Source organism: Topomyia yanbarensis, chromosome 1, assembly GCF_030247195.1.
Source record: "Topomyia yanbarensis strain Yona2022 chromosome 1, ASM3024719v1, whole genome shotgun sequence".
NCBI classification, from domain to species: domain Eukaryota; kingdom Metazoa; phylum Arthropoda; class Insecta; order Diptera; family Culicidae; genus Topomyia; species Topomyia yanbarensis.
In genome coordinates, this window is record NC_080670.1 from 147,091,369 (window position 1) to 147,115,410 (window position 24,042).

At 38.9% G+C, this 24,042-nt stretch overlaps 2 protein-coding genes and 1 long non-coding RNA gene across 6 annotated transcripts in view; 2 read left to right on the forward strand and 1 right to left on the reverse strand.

Annotated features, from left to right (window-relative positions):
* Positions 1-817: 817 nt before the first annotated feature.
* Positions 818-2,245, forward strand: LOC131676373 (uncharacterized). The gene is made up of 2 exons (XR_009303165.1): positions 818-1,404; positions 1,968-2,245. It is a non-coding gene; the product is annotated as an uncharacterized LOC131676373 (long non-coding RNA).
* A 9,144-nt stretch (positions 2,246-11,389) lies between these two features.
* Positions 11,390-17,020, forward strand: LOC131676804 (dual specificity mitogen-activated protein kinase kinase 6). 4 transcript variants are annotated; one of them, XM_058956152.1, is made up of 7 exons: positions 11,396-11,486; positions 11,696-11,871; positions 11,928-12,318; positions 12,390-12,522; positions 16,109-16,189; positions 16,248-16,369; positions 16,424-17,020. In XM_058956152.1, exons 2-7 carry the CDS (start codon positions 11,801-11,803, stop codon positions 16,631-16,633), a joined length of 1,008 nt encoding a protein of 335 aa, XP_058812135.1. In that variant the 5' UTR covers positions 11,396-11,486; positions 11,696-11,800; the 3' UTR covers positions 16,634-17,020. The 4 variants fall into 4 exon arrangements, with proteins under 4 accessions (XP_058812106.1, XP_058812135.1, XP_058812116.1 ...); XM_058956133.1 differs by having other exon boundaries at positions 11,398-11,616; XM_058956143.1 differs by having other exon boundaries at positions 11,398-11,539.
* A 55-nt stretch (positions 17,021-17,075) lies between these two features.
* The window catches only part of LOC131676820 (protein trapped in endoderm-1), a 32,399-nt gene continuing 25,432 nt past the window's right edge, over positions 17,076-24,042 (reverse strand). Inside the window, exon 6 of the mRNA XM_058956163.1 lies at positions 17,076-17,244. Within this exon, the coding sequence (XP_058812146.1) occupies positions 17,139-17,244 (106 nt within the window). The 3' untranslated portion in view covers positions 17,076-17,138. The remainder of the gene's footprint in view (positions 17,245-24,042) is intronic.

A 24,042-nucleotide genomic window follows, 5' to 3' on the forward strand; every position in this document is an offset into this window, starting at 1 on the left:
GAATCTGGCAACGATGGATGCTTGTTGTCTTTGGAATTACGACAGGGCCTGGTAGATAAAATTAAGAAGAGCAAGAAGCCTGTTGTCGTCTCTTCTCTTAGACAAACTGAGTTAATTATGCCAAATAAAAGCCAAGCATTGACTCTTTATCGACCACGAGAAAAATAATCACTCTTTACATGTTAATTTAATCTCAAGTCGAAATGTCACATATAGTATACCAAAGTTTTGCTAATATTTTGTAGATGTGATGTTTGTTTTGTAGATTAATGTTTAATAAATTTAAAAGTTGCAAGGAAATTTTTGCACGCGATTTTCTCCGTTTCACGTTTCTGTTAGATATGACGTAATGAAAAAACGCTCTAGAATTTTCATTTTCTCTGTGAAAACGCTCTGTTGAAAATTTGTTGGCATTTGGCCCCAGAGATGCCAGATTTGAAAATTTGTCTTCATTTTGAAGTCATTTGAAATGTTATGAAGACGTGTTTTTCATTTTGAATACAAATTTGTTCGGATGTCTGACTGATTTATGGAAGAATTCTGGCTCAATAACCGATTCAGAATCCTGGCCGTTGAAGACAAATGAAGACATTTTTTATGAAATGTGAAGACATTTGAAATATATATATATGGTATTAGCAGGGATACCAGGTATAGCCCAGTTAAACCAGGGCCTTGCCTCTAACGATTATTTTTTGGTTCATTGTGTATTCGCCAATAAGTAACTCACGGTCTCTCGAATTGTCAAACCCGACCATGACGTTTATTGACGTTGAAAACATGGGAACTCATTTTTCTATCGACGAAAGGTATTTAAGGAGAAAATAACAATTATAATGTATCTATGGAAAGAAACAACGCTAAAAATCAAAGTACTTACATATGTTTGAAGGGATTTTGACTAGAAATAATTACATCATAACCAAGAAAGCGGTTTGCATTGTGCGAGGAAGAAATAACTCGGTTAAAAAGAGTTCGTAAACTTTGGTGGTGGTGATAGGATGCGAAAATGACCTAAACATTAAAGCTATTAAAGAAGTAAACAGTGGGTCAAGATATGCTATACATAGAACGAAAAAAAACTACGGAAAGGCCACCAACTTCGTTCATTTACACCTCTAACTGGAACTCCCAGATTGGAACCACATTGAAGCACGCAATGCTGGCAACCGCTGTTGTAGCGGAAAATATAACTCCGCTAGATTTGTCAGTCCTTGCCTGTCGTCAAAAACCGAATCTGAGCTCATTTTCGTTCATCGCAATTCGACGTAAATAAGACCAAATCTATCAATTCGGCGGTTTAGAACGGTTTTAGTGTAACAGCACCTTACCGGGAACAATTTCTGTATTTCTTGCAACATTAGCCTACAGCAACTCGTTAAGCTTACATCAAATACTGCCAAGGTAACCAACAAGCATTAGTGTATGCAGTAAAGTAGCGTAAAATTTGCATCCTGGATGCTTCTTGCAGTATGCTGGCATTCGTTATGCATAACTGTTGTTAATCAGCATTTGAAAAACTGTTTAAAAACTTCATGCCAGTATACAGCATTCTGAATGTACAACAGTAGTAAAAAAGCATTTTCATAGCACAGCAATAACGTAGCCGTATATTTTGCCAAAAGCGACTTTTAAATAGCATTTAAAACGACTTAAGTGCTTATCAAGTAGCCGTTAAGACGCATTCAGCATGCTTATTGGTTACCTGGGTGAGTACGAATCTTATTACATTCATTGTTGTTGGATAATTGTCCGAACAGCATGATGAGGGACGTTAACATTACATACTCGACCGATTTTTATTTGTGTACCGGTTTACCATGGCATTAAGTCAAACGAGATCTATCGTCGGTATGGAAGGTCATGTGGTTCCTACATGAAAACTTTACAAAAATAAACTTTTCTCTGCTCCTACCATTCTCCCTTTTTATTTTAACCAAGTTACAGGTTTTTACTTTTATTTTCAGTGAAATGGAGAAAAAACTCAAACTGGGGGTGTTGAGATAGTGCTCCCCAAGACCAGTTTAATTTGACACTTCGCCGCATAGACAAACAGCAGACTTCAACATCATCAAGCAAGAAATCATCATCGCCACAGGAAACTCCAGGAACCTCATAATTTCCAATAGAATGAATTTTAAGAATGTAATACGATGGACGAGTGAAACTCGCACAATTCTGCCCTACAAAAAACCTCTCGATCAAGTTCGACAAGAAAGATTCATCAATAAATAAATACAATTTCGCTCTTGTATGGTTTGGCCACAGAGAACAGACGTCCATCTTCAGCATTCAACTTGTGTAAAATCTCTAACGGTTTCGAAGGTAGTTTGGATATCAAAACCAGGTGCGCTACTGTCGTCATGTTTTTTTGTAGCTGAGTTCGACAGAATTGACAGCGGTTATTCCTCTACCCAGTCAAACTAGTCCGGAACCGATTCGGACTTCCAGCATGAATTCCAGCTCAAATGTGTCAACCGATAGAGTCGGAATCGGTTGTTTTCTTTGAGCTAGATTCCATGCTGAATCCATCCAGGATTTCGAACCGGTTCCGGAATCGATTTGACGGATAGTTGGGATAGGTTGGTGTGGCGGCGCTAGTATTTTTCGTATATTAATTCAAATGTTTACACACGTTTTTTAAATATATTTGTTCGATCATGGATGTCTGTTCTCTGTGGTTTGGCATTGATGTATAGATGACCAATGACACTGTGCTTCCACGAGTCAGTCAACACGGGTAAATTGCTGGAGTAGCAAAATCTTTTCATATTATGAAGGCACTGATAAAGTGCAACTTGTTGGGGCGAATCGCCGCAGCGGTCTAATCGTTTGCCATTGAGTTTAAATTGGCCGAAGGACCCATTTGCTGTCGCTGGAACCGGTGAAATGTGACGAATAAAAGAATGGTCAACGAAACTGAATAACGATGCCGGCGATACAGAAAATTCTGGATGGTACATCGGAAATCTCTGACTACTGTATTATAAATTTATCTTCGATGACAGTTGCCACGCTGACCGGGGGCAAGCTAAAAGTTAGCAAAAGTTGCGCAAAGCGAAATTGATGCTGGCAGAGTTTCTGCGAGCATTTTGCGCGATTTGTGCGAGAATTCTGGCAACGAATTCGCTCAAATGCAACAACCGAGCCAGAAATGTACGACCAAGATCTCTGCACGCTTCCTGCCACATCTTTGTCAGATGTTTTGCTCGATTCGTGCTAAATTCTACCAGGTATGAATTGCCAGGATCTTTGCACAGTTTATGTCCGAGCTATGCCAGGGTTTAGCTCGGTTCCTGTCAAAATTTGCCAGAAAACGCGAGCGAAAACGAGTTCGCCCTAGCTCAACTAACCCGACAGAATACGCGCAGAAATCTGACAGGGCTGTCAAACCAAGACTTACAGAAATCTAGCAGAGCGGTCTCTGCCAGAAAATTTGCTCACTGGGATGCTGTGTGGGGTGCTGTCCCGGTTAACAATGAGGCGAACGAGATATTTGCAGATACGTCATTTAGTAGGACAACTGTCAGTTTGCTGGTAGAATTTAATTTGGTTTTTGTAAATTTAAAAATCATAAAAGAATAATTAAGGTTTAAGAATGATATGAGTGTACTCGTAAGGACACCCGCTATCAATACATATGAAAACGCACAATTTTTCCAAATTAAAGATTCCTATTGTACTCTCTGCACGCTTCCTGACACATCTTTGTCAGATGTTTTGCTAAATTCTACCAGGTAGGAATTGCCAGGATCTTTGCACAGTTTATGTCTGAGTTATGCCAGGGTTTTGCTCGGTTCCTGTCAAAATTTGCAAGAAAACGCGAGCGAAACCGAGTACACCCGAGCTCAACTAGCCCGACAGGATACGCGCAGAAATCTGACAGGGCTGCCAAACTAAGACTTACAGAAATCTAGCAGAGCGGTCTCTGCAAGAAAATTTGCTCACTGAGAATTTGCTGCCCTTTTTACTTTTCAACAAGGGAGAGGGAGTGATTTCTTTACTCAAAATTAATGGGATGATTTAGTCAGCTTTAAGGAATATCTCATTATTTTTGGGTAAATTTGGACTCCCTCCAGGACTCCCCCTCTCTCGTTTGTCGTTGGAGAAAGTACACTGAGAAACAAAAATATGCATAGTTAGCATACTTTCTATTCTCGTCTCTTTTCTTCTGCTGCATTTTCATGCATATACTTGTAGCACAGAGAACAGACGTCCATCTTCAGCATTCAGCTTGTGTAAAATCTTTAACGGTTTCGAATGTAGTTGGGATATCCAAACCAGGTGCGCTACTGTCGTCATGTTTTTCTTGTGGCTGAGTTCGACAGAATTGACAGCGGTTATTGCTCTACCCAGTCAAACTAGTCCGGAACTGGTTCGGATTTCCAGCATGAATTCCAGCTCAAATGCATCAACCGATAGAGTCGGAATCGGTCGTTTTTTTATTTCGATTATAGAGGTTTTAACCTTAAGGTCATTCGCCTCTTCGGGTTAGGCAAATCTCTTATGAAAAATTTCTAACCCTATGTGTAGGGTCGGGCCTCGAACCCAGGTGCGCTGCGTACAAGGCAATCGATTTACCAACTACGCTACACCCACCCCCATCGGTCGTTTTCTTTGAGCAAGATTCCATCCTGAATTCATTCAGGGTTTCGAACCGGTTCCGGAATGGATTTGACGGATAGTTGGGATAGGTTGGTGTTGCGGCGGTAGTGTTTATCGTATATTAATTCAAATATTTACACACGTTTTATAAATATTTTTGTTCGATCATGGATGTCTGTTCTGTGTGCTTCTAGTAAACATTCAATGAGTGGATAGACCGAATATGTCCAATGCATAAAATTCCAACTCAAATGCAACAACCGATTCTGAAATTTGAGTCGGAATCGGTTGTTGCATTTGAGTTGGAATCCATACTAACTCCATTCAGAAATCCGAACCGGTTCCGGAATTAGTTTAACTGGGTGCTAGGTAATGTAAGTTTTCTGTGTTTGGTGCTAATTACATATATGAAAGAAAAATCAGCAAGAATAAACAAATTTTGGTTTTAATTTGAAATTTTCCCGTTTGCTATAGTGACAATCCAGATTCAGGTGTGATTTAATCAATGCTGTTGCTTGAAATTACCAACAAATTCATATGTTGGCTTTTCAATAGTTCCAACAAATATTCCGTTTGAAACAACAAAATCATGATAAGTTTAACCCAACAAACAAGTTCGAAGGAAATCTTTAGTATTAACGAAAGGAGAGAACAACTTAAATTTAGTTGAAATCCAGCAAAGATTCTGTTGGGTTTTAACTAAAGGAACAGTTAGATCGAACAAATTTTATTTTGTTTTCAACTATGTTCCTATAGACAAAATCGGTTGTGTCACTGAAGCCGGAATACGAATTAGAACCAGCTAGAGTTCCTAGAAAAACTCTAGTAAGAGAACTGCGGAGAGAAAATCAGCATTTTTGGCAACGTATGCCCCGGCATTGTATGGCAACACGTCCAATGTTATAAGGATAGGCAATGTTCGATTGGATTCGTTTTTTGACAGCTAAACGCGAATCCAATCGATCCAAAATGGAGTCTCCGCAGTTCTCTTTCTAGAGTTTTTCTAAGAGTTCCAGCTCATTTCCGGTTGAACTTTACTGGGATAACGGCCTACCAATAAACTGTGTTAAAATATAATTTGAAAATGCAATCTGGCCACCCTTGCAAAAAAAAATCGTTCCACCCGGGTCCAACGATGGACGTTCGTTGAACGGTTTTTTGGACGTTGTCTAAACTGGTCCAACGAACGTCCTTCATTGGACGATTTTGAAACCAACCGTTCTTAGAGGGCAGATAGAATTCGTTAATATCGGTAGGGTCGGTAGAGTCACTAAAAGTATCGGTAGTTATCGGTAGGCCGGGTTGTTGTCCCAAAAACCACAGTTTATAAAGAACAGTTGCGCAAAGACTGAAGCAAATCTACCTATTGAACACTCAAAACGTCTACCTAACGGACACGAAGAATAACAATGCTCGAATGCGTGGGGAGTATCGTTATTATGTGACTAATTATGTGAAAATTCAATGATGTAATATTAGCATTATTTAAAACCAGGAATATTTCGCTTAATGACAATTATTAAAAACATATGTTCACTGATATTCAAATTTGGCACTATTTCAAAAACCGGAACAGCTCTGGGTAGTGTTAATAATCCTCCACCGACAGTGGAAATATGAAGGTATTTCTCATAGTTAAAGTGCATCTAAAATTTTGACGCATTCCACTTATACATATGTACTTATTCAAATTTATCTTACGCTGCAAATTCGACTGATTTTGTCACACCCCAATCAGACGGCAAGCGGCAAAAATCAATACATTTCGTTCTTAGTTCCGGATCAGTTGTGAACCGGAAAAAGCTTATATTCTTTATACGATTTATCGTACTGATTTTACAAAATAAAACTAAACACTTAATTTTAAATTTTTAAATGCACAAAGTTAACTTCTAACTGAAGCGTTCGAGAGAAGTCATTTGAAATTTAACTAAAAATAAAAGGTTGCCAAAATTTAAAAAAGACCAATGATTGGTCCAATGTTGCCAATCCTCTTTACGCAACTCTACTATTAAAAACTCTGCCAAAAACGTATTGGAAAATACTGACAACACAGGTCTCAGACCAAATCCAACCCAAAAAATGAATGTTGAGTAGGATGTGTCCAAAACCAATAAAAATCGGTAGTTTTCGGTAGGAATAACAAAATATCTGTAGTTTTGCCTTGGTCCCCACCGAGACGTCCAAAAAAATGTTTCAAAATCGTTCAACACGGGTCCAACGATGGACGTTTGTGAACGGTTATTTGGACGTCGTCCAAATTGGTCCGACGAACGTCCTTCATTGGACAATTTTGAAACCAACCGTTCTTAGACTATCAGCACCGGTGCGTAAGCAAATGCGTGTGTATTTTGATTACGCTAAACGATAATAATATATTTAGACACCCGTTTTCGCACCGGTCGTTGGTAAATAGGTTGCCAAAATAATAATCTGTTTTCACACCGGTAGTTGTTATTATAGTTACGTTACATTTTTTTGCAATCATGCAATAAAGTATTTTTTTTTTTAAATTTAATTATATGGATTTAATTCAGTGAAAAAATATAGCTAGAAAGAAAATACATTTATTTATTGAATTCAATAAAATCATTTCAGTAACAAATATCGTTCTCTTTTCCAAAAATTATATTATTGAAATGATTGCAACATTATTCGAACTGGAAATGTTTATTGAGATTAAAAGTTAATTATTGTTTGAATACAAAAAATGTTCGTACCAATAATTTTGCCGATTGAAGCAATAAATATTGTATAATTGAATTCAATAAGACATTTTTTGTTCAAATATGTTAAAATTTTCTATGTAATAATAATTATGAGAATTCATAGAATTCTATGAACTAATGTTTGCCCGGCAGTTATTGTCTAAAGCACATACTACGACGGTTCCGAATCAGGAGTGCAATGAAGAAGATCTCATCCTAGATATTACGAACAGACTTGCGGTGAATGAAGCTTTTCGACCATTCAACGATTGTTTTGCGGAACCAGTTTTCACGAACGATTGGTTTCGAAGACTTTCGTTTTTTGTATTTCGAAGCCTTTGAAGAGGAGACAATACTATAATAAAAAGCCAGAGAAAGCTGGGTTTTACTAAATTATGTGAAAGCCATCTGACATACGTCCTTCGGACACTACAGTAAAATATATTCGCATGAGAGAAAATTTGCGCCTTAATCTATGTGAGAATCCTGCTATACCCCAGATAATAGATGTTTAGACAGTTTTTTACATAAATTTTTAGCCCAAATGTCCGTCATCTGTGGTAATATTGCAGAGTATAGTTGGGTAAATATATCTGCGTTTTAAGAATTTTCAAAGGCGATTTTGAATCGCAGAGTAGTGGGCTTATTCAGGAATACTTGGTACGCTGGACTGTACCCACTCGAAATATAGATCCGAGCTTTGTGCTTAAAAGGCAATTATCAAAATTCACGTTGAGGGGGAGTTCCAAACCAATATTCACCAAACACATCTAGTGCTCGTGAACAAAAGGAGTATTGCCATCTCTTTCGTGACAGCTATGAACTGCGCTAAGCCAACAATAGTTTCTCCGGACATCAGCAAGCAACAACTAGCCGCTAGCCGGCGCTACTATCGGCCAACAGACTTCTAGTAATCGGTATACGGACTTTTCGTACACCCAGTAAAGTTCAATCGGAAATGAGCCGGAATTCTGGCTGGTTTTAGTCCATATTCCGGCTCCATTGATAAAACCGATTATAACTAAAATGTGTCACTAAAGCCGGAATGCAAATTAGAACCAGCCAACATTCCGGCTGAGCTTAACTTGTAGTATTCCGGCGCCAATAACACAACCATTTCCAATTAGAATCGGTTGTATCACTGGAAATGAAATACTAACTACAACTACATCTACTTCAAGAAATAAACATTAAGTGCGTACCCAGGGGCAAATTGATACACACGAATTTGTGGCAAATTGATACAGTGTATCAATTTAATCCAACATTTTGTCATCGATACGGTAATTCCAAAGATGGAATCAAATTATCACTTACTGTTTAAAATTATAAATTTGGTTCCAATTTATCAGTATGGCAAATTACAACACGGAATCTTGCTTTCAAACAATGGTCCTGCGGGGTAGTGCAAAATTCCTAACCAGAGTTTAATCAACGTTGGTTTAATATGGTAAACACTTTTAACGCAAACAATTTGAAATTCTACTAGAGCTTCGCCTGTTAAATGCATCGCTTTTTGCGATGCGATGAGCTGAAGCGACAGTAGGTAGCATAAGGTAATGTAATGTTCAGATGTGCTCCTTTGAATATGGTCGATGTACTTCTCAAATCAGTCTGTTAGGTCTGTTTGTCTGTGCATAGACCGAGCCAAAGGATCCTCCGGCGTTTATCATGGCCTGACACAGGTCATATTCATAGGAAGATTAAACAGTCGAACGTTCGAACATTTTTGAGCGTGACGTTTGCTGCTTACCAAATTGGTCGTCAAATCTACATCCATGTATCAACAGTTTGGATAAAATTCTCGGAGTAAGTCAAAAACTATTGAAACAAATTAACAAAAGTAATTATCCTTAATCATAGAATATTTCTACATTGTTCGACGTGGAATTCTTCTAGTAAATTTGTAATAAAATTTCTTGCAACAATCAATTTTATTGTCCAACAATAGGGATCTTTAGGGGTGTGCGGGTTAAGGCATATTCTGATGCAGATTAGTACCGTGAGTTAATATCTCAGTCCTTTTTCAATTTTTTGGCCCGAAACTATTGAAAAAAACATTTTTTAGTTTGTTTCCTTTTAGGACAATAACACATCCAAACCCATGCGACTTGCACGACCCTATAGGTTGCCTTATCAGATCTACCATAGTTTGCAGATGAAACTTGGGATGGCAGGTTGCTAGCGGATTGACAAAGTACCAGATCATGCTGTGTGGGGTGCTGTCCCGGTTAACCCCGCTTGGAAGAAAAACGGGCAGCCAGCAAAAATCCGTCAGGATTCCGGCAGCTGTCAAAATTATCAAAATGGCGCTGCCAGAATTCAGCTATACTCCTTCCAGTTATGGCAGGCAGATTCGCCTCACCGGTTCTGTTTTGTTTATCGTTGTTTCATTTTCGCCATATTGATATTTTTCCAAGAAGGATGGTTTTGACAGATGAAAAAATAGGAAGAAACAAAGATTTTGGTTTCAAATCAGGTAAGTAATATGAATTTCATGTCTCCAGACATGTTTTTATTATAAATTTACATAAAATTAAAAAAAATTAAGAAAAAATACAATCAAAACCTGAAGCGGTACAAAACCGGTCCTGCCGGTGCGAGCCTGGCAGAAATCCGGCAGAAAAAACCGTTAATAACCGTAAGGCGAAAAATTCTGCCAGAAACGGTTGTTGCATTTGAGCCGGCCGGCTGGGCAGCGCTCTGCCAGCCAGACCCCCAGAAATTCTGCCAGAGTTTTTATTTCGCTGCCTGCTATCTGGGGGGAATCCTGCCAGGCACGTCCGAGCGGGACAATGAGGCGAACGAGATATTTGCAGATACGTCATTTAGTAGGACAACTGTCAGTTTGGTGGTTGAGTTTAATTTGGTTTTTTTAAATTTAAAAATCATAAAAGAATAATTAAGGTTTAAGAATGATATGAGTGTACTCGTAAGGACACCCGCTACCAATACATATGAAAAACTGGCACAATTTTTCCAAATTAAAGATCCCTATAAATTAGTTAATTAACATTTCGTGTTACTGTTTCTATGAGCAATATAAGAAATGTTTGAATGTATTAAAATATCAATTTTTATAATGTTAAGTACTACCGTCCAACCCCGCCATCTCCTTTTTCACAAAATTAGTGAATTTTGAAATTTTATGGAGAAAGGTTAAAATTTATTGATTTTGTATTGTAATGTCATATTAGACTGTAGTATAAATTATTGTTAAACTACTGTTTTGGTACAATGAAAAAAATGGCTTTTAGTCAACACATTATTATGGTAGTGCATTCACGTCCATACATTTCACTATACACCACAACATCATATTATCCCCCGAAAATATGATGAAACTAGATGGTGATGATGTAACAGGTGTGATCTGTGTCCGTCCAAGTTCTTTTTAGGTATTCTTTTCTGAACCAAGCGCTGCAGAGTGTGTGGCAAACCATTATGGTCGTTATCTTCCACTTACTATTGGACCTGAATTAAAGACTTTTGCACAAGAAAAATTCACGCATTGCCTTTCTTTTTGAATCTTACTTTCCACAGTTCCATTTGTTCGCAGTGTTTCCTCATACATTCTATGCAGATTTTTAGTTTTTTGATTTGACCCATCAATCTGATCCTGGGACACATCATGACAGCTTGACATAATGCTATATCTACCAGTTCAATCCAAGTTGCTTCGATGCCCTCATTTTTACTTTCACGCAGTAAATATACAGCATGTCGTGTTATGATGGCGGTTAGCAAATCGCTTTTACCCACGCTCCGGTGCTGTTAGTCTTAGAGGGTCGTCTGTGAATCGGTAGGTAAGACTAGAAAAACTCTAGAAAGAGAACTGCGGAGACTCCATTTTGGATCGATTGGATTCGCGTTTAGCTGTCAAAAAACGAATCCAATCGAACATTGCCTATATCCTTATAACATTGGACGTGTTGCCATACAATGCCGTGGCATACGTTGCCAAAAATGCTGATTTTCTCTCCGCAGTTCTCGCTTACTAGAGTTTTTCTAGGTAAGACCAAAAGCGGTAGGTCTGGTCACCCTGCACCCTTGGTACATCTTTTCAGTTGACAGTTGCCATTTCTTAAGATTTGGCTGCTTATGTGCTGTTCTGTTATGTGTTGTTTTTGACATTAAAAGCTCGTTTTCGGCGAATTAATAGTTAAAACCTAGGTTAAAACTTGATTATTCACCTATAAAAATCCATATAATGGGGCATTAATAATGTAAATTGCAGTGATTGCTATTTGTATTTGCTTTTTTTGTTTTGTGTTTTAACCAGTATTTGAAGTATTTAAACTCGGTAAATCATTACCTTAAGTGGAGTTTTAGGCAAATTATGTAAATAAATTGCTGAAATCCTGCTTCACTTTAAATACTAGGAATAAGCATTGTCAAAGGTCAACATACATCTAGGGAGACGTTACCAGTTATCGAGGTTCGGAATTCGATTACTTTGAAAAGGGCATAACCTTCAATCTTACAAAATGTCCAAACGTCGAATGAAAGGTCCTGGACTGAAGATTCAGGTTGAAGAAGCATCCAACTCCAATCCAGTGTAATTATACAGTTTTTGCGGGGGATGTGAAGGTAAATGACGTTTTTATTTTGTAGGACGCCACCAAGAAACTTGGACAAGACAGCTACCATCACAATCGGAAGCAATACTTTTGTTGTTGAAGCTGATAACCTAGAGAAGATTTGTGATCTTGGCCGAGGAGCATACGGTATTGTTGAAAAAATGCGACACAAGCAAACAAATACAATTATGGCTGTGAAACGGATTACGGCCACAGGCCAAACGCAAGAGCAGAAGAGACTTTTAATGGACCTGGATATATCCATGCGAGCAAGTGATTGTCAATATACCGTTCATTTTTATGGGGCCCTGTTCCGCGAGGGCGATGTATGGATTTGTATGGAAGTGATGGATACTAGCATAGACAAGTTCTACCCGATCGTGTTCAAGAACGGTAGGAAAATGCCCGAGGATATTCTCGGCAAGGTGCGTATGCGTTAGCATGTGTAGGTGCAAGGTGACTCCAATTATTTAACGTCAACACTTGATAATTACAGATCGCAGTTGCAGTCGTTAATGCTCTTAATTATCTATACACTAAACTGCGTGTTATTCACAGGGACGTTAAACCGTCCAATATATTAATTAACAGAGAGGGAGACGTGAAAATGTGTGATTTTGGAATTTCAGGTGAGTTGATTAATTCATTGACTAAAAATATTTTATACCTCGTCCTGGCGATTCCGAGATTTTGAAGTACAACAGTTCTGACAACAGTTTTGAAAGCTTGGACGAACCATAACTGTTGAAAATTATGCAACGATATAGATGTGCTTAAGACCCTTATTGATCATCCACGTCCAAACATGATTTGGACGAGGATTATTACTAATATTGTTGTACTCTTTTAGTCAAAAGGATTTACACGAGGGAAGGGTTCCATACTCTTTGCCACCTTTCATCTATTCATCAATAATTAGCCTTCAACCTTAGGGTGCTCATATTGCCTCACTTTCCCCTAGTGGTAGTTAGTAAATAAGCATACAATATGTATTGCACGCAGAGACCGAAGTGCATGCTTTGCAATCTAGAGAACGGTATCGACCCTACCTACAAGAGGACGATTGTAGGCCAGCGGTAATGGAGACAATCCAGATGAATCTTAATCACCGTGACACCACACGGCAATTTTGGCAGCCCTCTAAGAACGGTTGGTTTTAAAATCGTCCAATGAAGGACGTTCGTTGGACCAATTTGGACAACGTCCAAATAACCGTTCAACGAACGTCCATCGTTGGACCCGTGTTGAACGATTTTGAAACAATTTTTTGGACGTCTCAGTGGGAGTCTACGACAGAAACTATGTGTGACGTCGGTGTGATTCCGGCGCCGTATCAAGTCCCCCCTGATAACGGCAACTAGGTGGCGAAAAGAGCGGAAATGGTTGTGATACAGATTACGGGTAGATTTCCCATTCAAGCAGCAGTAGAACGTTCATACGAAGGTTGCTGCGCACTTTCATGAAGCAGTTCAGCCTAATTCTGGAGCATTTAAGCGAACAGTGTATCGGTCAAAAACCGGTAGTCACTGGTGGTGACTTCTATGCGTGAGCTGTGGAGTGGGACAGTAGAGCAACAAATACAAGAGGATGTATCCTGCAGGAATCTCTAGCGAATTTAGACGTACGATTCTGCAATGAAAGTTCTGTTAGCACACATCGGAGAAACGGTAGAAGGTATCATTGACGTCACGTTCTGCAGTTCTTTATTGACGACGAACATGGACTGGAGCGTATGAGAGATGTATAGTCTTAGTGATCATCAGCAAATTCATTACAGTATTGTCCAACGGAATCCTGCTGCAGCACCGAGAAGGATGACCGGAGAGCGAAAGTAAAACCTCTTCGTGGAGGGACTTCAGTCGTACAGCAGGTCCGAGAACGTTGATACGGCTGATCAAATCAGACGGGTGACGACGGCCTGTGATTCCATAATGCCACGTAAACTAAAGCCACGCAGTAAACGACATCCAGCTTACTGGTGAAACGAGACGCTCAGAACGCTATGCGTTGCCTGTCTCAGAACCAGGAGGCGGTCTCAGAAAGCAGTTTCGGAACCAAGGCGGTGTTTCGGAAAGACTAGATCAAGCATAGCAAGTCACATTACCATAAGGAACTGTGCCTAGAAGCTTAGACATCAATCCCTGGGGGACGCATATCGTGTTGTGATGGCGAAGATGAAGGGCCCGTAGATGCCAGCTGAAATGATGCCCGGGCAAGCTAAATAATATTGAGTTGAACTCTTCGAAGCATGATCTAGCTACCTGTCTACTGTGGTCACGATAGATGTCAAGAATGCATTTTACAGCGCCACCTGGGAAACTATGCGCACTGCACAGAATGAAGTCCCCGATTATTTGTGCCAGATCCCGAAGCGCTACTTCCGGAGTAGAGTGCTGCTGTATGAGATTAACACAGGGCAAATTCCAAATCAAAAAGTCAAGTAGTCACGGTGGGCGTTCCTCTGGGTTCCGTTATTGGTCTATCTCTCCGAAACGGGATGTAGGATGGAAACCAAATACTTCGGCTGTACAGGAAAGTGAAAGTCGTGGGTGTCACGGAAGACGTGTCACTAACGGTAATGGGTGAGAAACTTGAGGAAGTGTTGCTGAAAAGCGATTCAGCGAATACGTCGGAGGGCACGTGATTACATCGAAGCGTGCACTGAAGCAATTAGGAGTGATAATGGACGACCGGTTGAGCCAACCACGTCAATGATATCTGCGAAAAGTTAGCAAAAGCAACGAACACAAAGGCGAGGATCATGCCAAATGTCGGCGAGTCGAGAAGCAACACAAGGCTGCTGGATAGTATTTCATCATCATTTCATCATCGATACTACTATATGGGGTATCCCATACGGATGCGGTGCTGAAAACCAAGCGGAATCACGAAACAAGAACAGCTGAACAGGACGTTTCGGCTGATGGCCAAACGAATCATGAGTGCACACAGAACAATCGTTGAAGGTAGTCTTCGTTATCGCCGGGATGACCCCAATTTGCATCACCCTTGCGGTATCGGATGGTATCGAGTGCTACAATCGGAGAAACACCAGAAACGTAAGGAAGATTGTGCGAATCGATCCGATGATGTAGCTGAAAGAATGGGGTAATACGGAGAAAGACAGGTTGACCTACCGGTTGCTTCAGGAAGTATATTCATCGGTTTGGGAACTCAACGTCGTAATTATTACCGGAGTATGAGCACGTCGAGAAGACACCGGAGCACGTGGTCTTCAAATGGTCGAGGTTCGAAGCGACACACATAGAGATGCTTTAACATCAACTACAGAATGACAAGTGACATAAACACATGGAACGCGATCAACAGAGTGGTGACACAGATCATGACCGCTTAATGGCGGAAAATGGCGTAATGAACAGCGAGTAACGGTTTAGGGCGAGCAATTATCGCTAGGAAACTCTCTACCGGAGTAGATTAGACCTGAGACGAGACATGCAAATAGCAAAAAATCGAACGTCAAATGCAGCCAGGGGGTACTGTCAAATGCAGCCAGTCCATTTAAACTATGTGAGGCAAAAAGAGATGCTATGTGAAAAAAACGATAGAATGAAGAGAAAACAAAAACATCTATCGGCAAGTCCCGCCCCAGGACTAGACCAACCGCTAGGGACTAGTCGAGTCGACCGCGATAGAACACCTGGTATAAGTGGTATGGGCGCCAGCGAAGTAGAGACCACGATCCTCCTGGAATCGCCGAACCGACCACTGCACCCTACCTATTGGCTCAAGAGAAAGCGAAAACAAAAGAAGAATCGGTACCGAGAGAACTTCTTTCGTCGGGTAACTCCGTCGGTGTAAGCTAGATTCACCGCTGGTGATTCGACTAAGTAGATCGTAACGAGACACTACCGGTTGCGGGTCGTCGGGGCGAGCCGGACGCCTCCACCGGAATAGCCGAACCGATCTCGGCACCTGGATGATTGGCTCGGTTTCGGAAGAACTAGGTTAGGTTCATTGTTGGGAACTCCACCGACTAGTTCGCCGGCGTTGAATGGCTCAAAGCAAAGATAAAAACTATTTTCAAGAAACACGTATAAATAGAACTAGGATTTCTTTGTAATAAAAGTAGTAAACATAACTTAAGCGCGTGGAATAAGGCTTCAAACGTAAAATTGTCCGTCTTCAATGCAAAAAAAATAGTCATTACAGTAAAATAAAGATTAATTAATAATTATTTGTTTATTCTGTTAGGTTACTTGGTAGATTCAGTTGCTAAAACAATAGATGCCGGATGCAAACCATACATGGCACCCGAAAGGATAGATCCACAAGGTTAGTTTCGAGTTAATCAATTCTACGCGACAGTAAAGTATCCTTATATTTCATTTAGGTAACCCCGGGGAGTATAACATCAAATCAGACGTTTGGTCTCTAGGCATCAGTCTGATTGAAATGGCCACCGGTAATTTCCCCTATAGCACATGGGGATCTCCATTCGAGCAGCTAAAACAGGTTTGTGATTGGAATGACCGCTATATGTTATGTTAACTATTTCATCCTGTTTAGGTTGTCAAGGATGAACCACCTCGGTTGAAATCAGATGATTTCAGTGATGTTTTCAAAAACTTTATAATCGCATGCCTGCAGAAAAATTTCCAAAATCGGTACAACTACGAACAGCTGCTAAATCATCCGTTCATTCAGGAACACACAGAAAAGCAGACGGATGTCGCATCCTTTGTGAGCGAAGTTCTAGATTTGGCTGCAACGGCTTAGCAGTCTTAGTGATAAAAGAACATGTATTTAGTTAGGGGTTTTATTAGTTAAGAATCTTGCTTAGAAACAAACAATTACTACAGTTCTTGTAACGATTTATTTTGCCACAACCAATATGCCATAATTTTGTTTTCTTTCCCTCGATCTTTCATAATTTGCGCACTTATGTACGATAGGGAAGAATAAACATTTTAAATCCATACAAGTATGTTTTTTGAAGCCAGTACCGGTTTCCTGGGAAATTCGTATTTTTAAAATTGCTGACTTTCATTAGTTATTTCGTGTAAATACGTCAACAATATTACTTTCGGCAATTACCGTTTTACCTTTGAATATGGTTTAAAATTTTTTTGGATTAAGTAATAAAAAATTGAACCATGCGCCTAACGGGACATTTCTTTGTAGTTCAATTTCACAACCAAAACACAAGATACGAAGCAACTTCGATAACGAGAATAAAGCTAAGTCTTTTATTCGCTGCATTAATGATCACCGGTTTGTGTTGCTATAAATGGTCTACCGTTCGCGATTTATTGATCTCGTCGAATGATCGCAGTTCGACATTTGTCTTCCAGAAACACATTTCCGAGAGGAGTTTCGTATAAGCGTGCCTGTAAAACAAAAATACAGTTAAATATATAATATTATAAATCGAAAGTGTTATTCTATGATTCATGAATATCTACAGTCCCTGCGCTGATAGTATATGAGGCGAAATGTTGGTCGATTTTCATGTTTGTGCACCATTTTTTCAAAAACCATTCCCTCGAATTTCATCTCCCTAAATGTAGCATTTCTCATCTCCTACAACGGTATTCCCCATAATGTAGCATTGTCCCAAATTCTCCATTCCTCAGAATATTATGCCCAAGAATGTTTTTTTGATTGACTTATTCATTTGATCTTCTGCAACGATTGATTGTTTTGATTTATTAAAAGCGGCTTTTACCTAACTAATCATTCGCCAGCTCACTTGAAATGATTTGAATTGTATTGGAATCGAGAGTTTGGATGACAGCATTATAACCAATGAAACAATACAGCTATATCTTGAATATACATTACTTCTTCCAAATAAAAATTTATAAATTGCTAATTTATGTCGTGTTGAATATGGCAGATCGTGGGCGTCGTATTTGTAAGGAATAGACAGTAACAATTACGTTATTTTTCTGTGTGAAGTAATAACAGATTCGTACGATATTTAAAATTGTGTGCAGTCTATGTCAGGACAGCCGAAAGCTGGAAGTCGCAGTTTCGCTACTACTGGGCAGTTGCATATCAGATGATATGAGGTTCCATAATCAGTTTGCCCTGAGCAGAAGCTAAAAATCGTCCCGCACAAGTGAAACAGTCAATTCTACCTACAAGCCGATCGGTGCCCATCGCACAAGCAGTTCATATCATATCAGTGCACAAACAATATTGTATTGTTTCCTCCGGCTGCGGAGTGAAATGAGTTTGCTAAATGAAACAAAAATGCCCGTACTACGGGATAACACGATTTCGATCAACTTTAATAAAACTCGTGTTAGACCCACAGTTCAGGAAGTGGACTGCCCATAAACGCATAAGAGTCCCATGTGGATTTTTGTCGAAAATGAGTTATCCGTTGGATTGTATTCTGTATCACCACTGAATCACACTGCACAAATAAGATTAACGGGTTTGTTCAGAAAACATAAAAAAATACCAAAACATGGTTGTCCCATCCAATTGGCTCAATGGATGGGACAATCTAGAACAGCGTTTTTCTCGGCTTGCTGTTTTTCAACATGGGACTCTTATGCTGTTATGAGCAGTGGAGCAATTAGTTAAAGTTAAAATGGAGCTTAATCTAGCTGAAGTTACGTACATTCAGCTACATCACGTTAAAAACTGTGTTTTGATTACGTTTAGAAGTTTAGCACAGGCAGAAAACTTAATTGAAACATGCAACACGAGGTCGAGTTTAATAACACCAAAACCAAGATCCCGGTGCATATGAAAAACGACATGGTGGACGTGCGTATCCATGATTTGGCCCCGCGCACTAAGTAAGAATACATCAAACAAATCATGTCGCAATATGGAGAAGTAAGTACATGACTATCGAATGCAAATCTCCGAAGGATGGAGTGACCTATAAGCAAACAATGCTAATCACATATCCCGGGTAGACACCAACATACCAATTCTGTAACCATACAGCCAACTACGGAAAAACATGCGCCGAATTAACTAGTCAAAAGTCGTCTACTACAGTCAACTCTAACAAGCAGCCACCGATACCTTCAGATAAACCAAAAACAACGATCCAATTAACCAATAATGCAGGTACAACGACCACGACAATCGCTCCCAAACCAACGACTAGCATCACCAATAAAGAAGAAAATACCGATGTAGACGGATTTACAACAGCGACCCGTAAGAACAAGAAACAAATAAGAACCTCTGATCGTGAAAAGCAAGAAAGCAGTACCGATGATGACATGGACGTTAACAAGAACGCGAGAGAAGGCAAACTGAATGACCCCCAAGCGGCTTCACCACCAAGGTAAAGGATCTCAACACGCAGCAGCAAGCTGCGTCAACAAGATCATTCTTAGCATTTTATTTTCTTATTTTTACTTATTGTAAATTTTTTTTAACTCAATCGGTCGAGATTAAGGGGTCGCGCAAAACGACCAAAGTGTAAAAATTTTCACCCGTAAAAACACAAATTGAATCTGATTTTTTATGCTAAATGGCTTAGAATGTAATGAAGCGCCGAGATCTACTGCCATCCTGAACTTTGTTTTAAGATAACCTTTATGAAACTTGGGAAATTCTAGATTTGAGTTGATACTGGGGTTTGAAAAGACTGCTTTTAATTTATTTTCTATGCCAAATGTTTTAGAACGGATCTTGTGTCTTCTTATTAAAAAATGTATTGACAAAAGTTGCCTCTCTGGTACTTTGAATTTTCAAACTTAAAATAAAAATAAAAAACTTGTTCTTTTTTAAATTGGCATTAGATTTTGACATTTCATTGATTTCGAAAACATTTGGCATACAAAATAAACTGCATTTCCAAACTCAAGTCCCATCTCAAGTCTCTCAAAATATTTCTTGTACCGCAAAGACCTTTTTTCAACATTATACCAGATCTCGACGCTTCATGACATTGTTTTTCGATTGCACTCAAATTTTGTATGGGGACTTTTTTTAGGAAGCAATACTTTTGAGGTGTGTACGATTTGAAATTTCAGGAAGACCGTAAATATTGGCACTCTACCGTATAATAAATGTACTCCTGAATTGACCCAAATGATCCTAAAATGGATGCCGAACAAGATTCGTCGCCAAAGATCTGAGCTTATATTTAAAATCAAACATATTGAACTGGGTTCAACCGTATCCGATCTTCTGCCGGATCAAAGGTAGCCCGCAAAATATTCTAATATTTCTCAGGACGCAGAAATTTTCAGCTGTGCCAGATATCTCGAAAGTTCGCCTACATAAGCTCAGGATTGTGATATTTTGTCTAAAGTAAACAAATGACAGTACTGGCGACAAGACTTTCATGAGGAACTAACGCGTTTACATGCCCGCTAACAAAGTTGAGATCGATGGTGTAGTTATAAATTCGAGCTTGGCATGCGTGGATCTACTGAAGCACGGGATTGTCTGTTTCAATGACCCCTTGCTCAAGTGAGCGACGATTTTGAGTGACAATCCTATTGGACCTGCAAACTAGTGTCAGGTGACCTTTTGGCGAGACTGCCCTGCGTCTTCTTCGACAAGGATAGTCTACATGATCGGTTGTTTGTTGGTACCACGCGTCATGCTTGCAGTATTGCACTAATTACAAGCAAATGAGTCTTCCTGAGTCTTCCTAACAATATTTTTGCTCTCTTTTGAAAGGCCGTTAAATATACCAGCAAGAAAAAACTGTGCAACAATTCCGAGGCAAACAGCAACTGGTCAATTCAGAAGAAACAAAGAGTTTTCAACGCTATCAGGAACACTTAAAACCATGTGACAGTCCTAGATTGGGAACCGGCAACTTTGTGATATTACAGAACTACTCCCGGCATCGAGGAGACTTCAATGTTCATGGTACGGGTGATCTTTTTGATGATAATTGATCTAGCTTACTCTACGATCTTTGCTACAACTTTAAAAAAGGCGGCCTGCTTTTCTGGCCATGACTGCATTTCCGTTCCCCTTGTTCCTATGAAACTGAGAAAACGAGCGGAAAAATTGTAATATCTTTCGCTATTTTTTTAGTCTTTGTCTTGTTTGTTGTTTATTCTTGACTAACAGGGCCGTAGCGTAGTCTTCTGACGCCTTTGGTAGAGTATCAGTTATGCGCCTTTTTGCTGTCTGCTTTGGCTATCTTTTCAGTTCGACTTTTGAAACAATAATTTTGTGTTTAGGAAATGATACTCCTATCCTGACTAATTTCATGACTTAACCTCACTTATTTTAAAAAGCAGATCAAGATTTTAGCGTCCGAAAGGTTGGTGCCCTTGTCAGGGGCCACGATACGGCTCTGAGTGAGACATATAAGAGTTAAATGGAGCACGATCATAATTAGAAACCCATGAATTGAGAAGAAACTAACGGTACACCATGTCAGAGTTTCGCATAACACAGTAAGGACATAACGCAAAATGCTGACTGCGACTGGCACTTTTTAGACCCTCCAGCTATTAAGTCCTGTTCACGGAACTACACCTTGACTTGATTCTTGTTTTCAATAGCCTCTTACGACACCTGGGAGGAGGAATCCAGTAGTTCAATTTTTGGTCGGATGCTACAAGCTTACTGAGCATTTTCGTCTCTACATATCGAAAGTTGATGATCGAAATCCAGCCAAAATTCACTGAACTACCATCAGCCGAAAGCACCACCAAGCCCCCAGTCAACAAATATCAGACATAATAATGCCGATCATAGGCGAAATTTTTTTTGGTGAGTAGAGCGAAAGTTCGGCTGCGTAATGCAGCACACTGGGGAGTTCGCCATTGAGAATATTTTAACCCCCTCAACAATTTTAACCAAAGCACGGGTCGCATGATAGAGTAATTTCGGGAGAGATGCCGCGTCGGGTGAGATGCCGCACTCTATATCTCGTATATAGGTTTACTTTTATATGGTAAAATGATATTGTGAGTTTGTCTTTCGAACAATTTCAACAATGCGGAGATGTAAAATAATCATTATTATCTCTCGAAAATTTTATTACTGATTATGTGCGTTCAGTTGCATCACGGAGTGCCGAAGAGTTTTCAGTACTACAATAAATTTCGTTTTTTTTAAATTGTTCGACTTTTTTGGTGAATCATATATCGGTTGAATAGCTGGGACCTTTAAGAAGCTATTCTGATCATGAGCACGGTCATCCACATTTTCAGAGGAAAATGTCGTCGTACGGCATCTCTCCCCTACAATTGGGAGAGATGCCGCATCAAAATTGCGGGTGAGATGTATTTTTTTCACCTCGGAATGTCATTAAATGATCATTTGCCTCAGATATAGGTTCTTAATAAGGTATATCCACAAACTAACGGACCTAACATAGTGATATGTAGGATTATGAGTCTATTTATCTAAATCTTTAATATATTTGCAATATATATCTAAGTATTAGTTACTTCGGTTTATTCTTTAAACTTTCAAGCACTTATTTTCGTGAACGTATTGATTTGTAGTCAATATTGAGATAAAAACAAATAAGTCAATGAATTAATGATTTTTCAAAATGAATCTTTCTTTTTTCAAGAACAAACCTAAGTTATATAAATTCATTGTTGGGAGAAACAGCCACAAACTGCTTTTAAGGAACCTCTACCAACACACACACACACACACATATATATATATATATATATATATATATATATATATATATATATATATATATATATATATATATATATATATATATATATATATATATATATATATATATATATATATATATATATATATATATATATATATATATATATATATATATATATATATATATATATATATATATATATATATATATATCTGTCCCCAAATTACCCTACTGTGGGTTCCCTGTTTGGTGAGTCTGTGAGAACAGGTGACCCATAGCGTATTTCTGAAACAACCACTACCAGCACTACAGGGCTTATCTAAGCTACTCGAAGAAATAAACTGACATTGAAGAACAGCATTCATAAATGGCCGAGCATCCCGAGTGTGGCGCTTCGTATTTGTAAGGTACAGCCAGTTACAATTACTGAACTTTTTAGTAGTAGTTAATAACAGATATGTATGATATTTGAAATGTTTTGTAACTGATTACTCAGGTTCTACGTCAGTTCCTGGAATACTCTTTCATGGAAAATCAACAAGACCGCTTTTACTTCGCAGACCAAACTTATTTTGAGAATACCTCCATTATATCAGGAATATCCCTCTAATGTCATTCAGTCCATCTAAAATAAATTTCTTTTCGTCCGAAAAGAGTTGCTAGATGTGTTGGAGGGATAGTCGTCATGTTCGGAACTTTCAGTGGGGCTCTTTTGTTAGTTGGGCAACATTTGAACATCGCGATAAGATTACAATTTTCATCGTACTGCTCAAGATGGCTTCATTGGGAATGTCCTGATTAATTTCATTGGGAATGTCCTGATTAATTTTGGTAATAACTTGTTGGGATAAACCCTGATTTTTCTGCAGGATAATGCCGCAATACATTCCTCAAAATGAACAAAGTCTTTTCTCATATCACGAAATATCGATACATTGGATGGGCCTAATACCTGCTCTTATCTAAACCCAATAGAGAACATTTGGTGTAATTTGTTTCAGAGTGTAGTTGCAAAAGGACGAAAATTCGATACATCACTTCAGCTGAAAACAGCAATTCAAGTAGCATAGGCATAAATCGACACCTTGGTGTTGGAATAATAGGTTGATTCATGACGTTTAGTAGATATTATTGGAGCTAAAGGAGAATGAACAAAGCATTTAGTTCTCAATTTTGAAGTCTGATTTGTGATTAAAAATGGTTGAATCGGTTCTGTGCAGTGTAGTTATTTCTTATCGATTGTCTATAACTTAATTCGTTCAATAATAAGGAGTAAATAAAGTGAAGATATGATCGATGTGACTTGTTTCGATCCAGAGTATCACATAAAAATCGCTTGCACTTTAATTTGGATGGAAGAACTATTATTTTAGGATTTGTGTGGCTACGGTATACTTATTTCACTCACCGTATCATCCTTTTGCCGTTAGTAGCTGGGGAAGAGGATGCGAACGGATCTAGGCTTGAAAACGCAAAAAATGAATAGTTGGTCGGATATTAGACCCAAAGCGACTTTAAACTGACTAGTGAATCGGAAATATTTTCCTTGATTTATAACATTTTATAACTATTTGGCTATATTAGGTGCTATCAC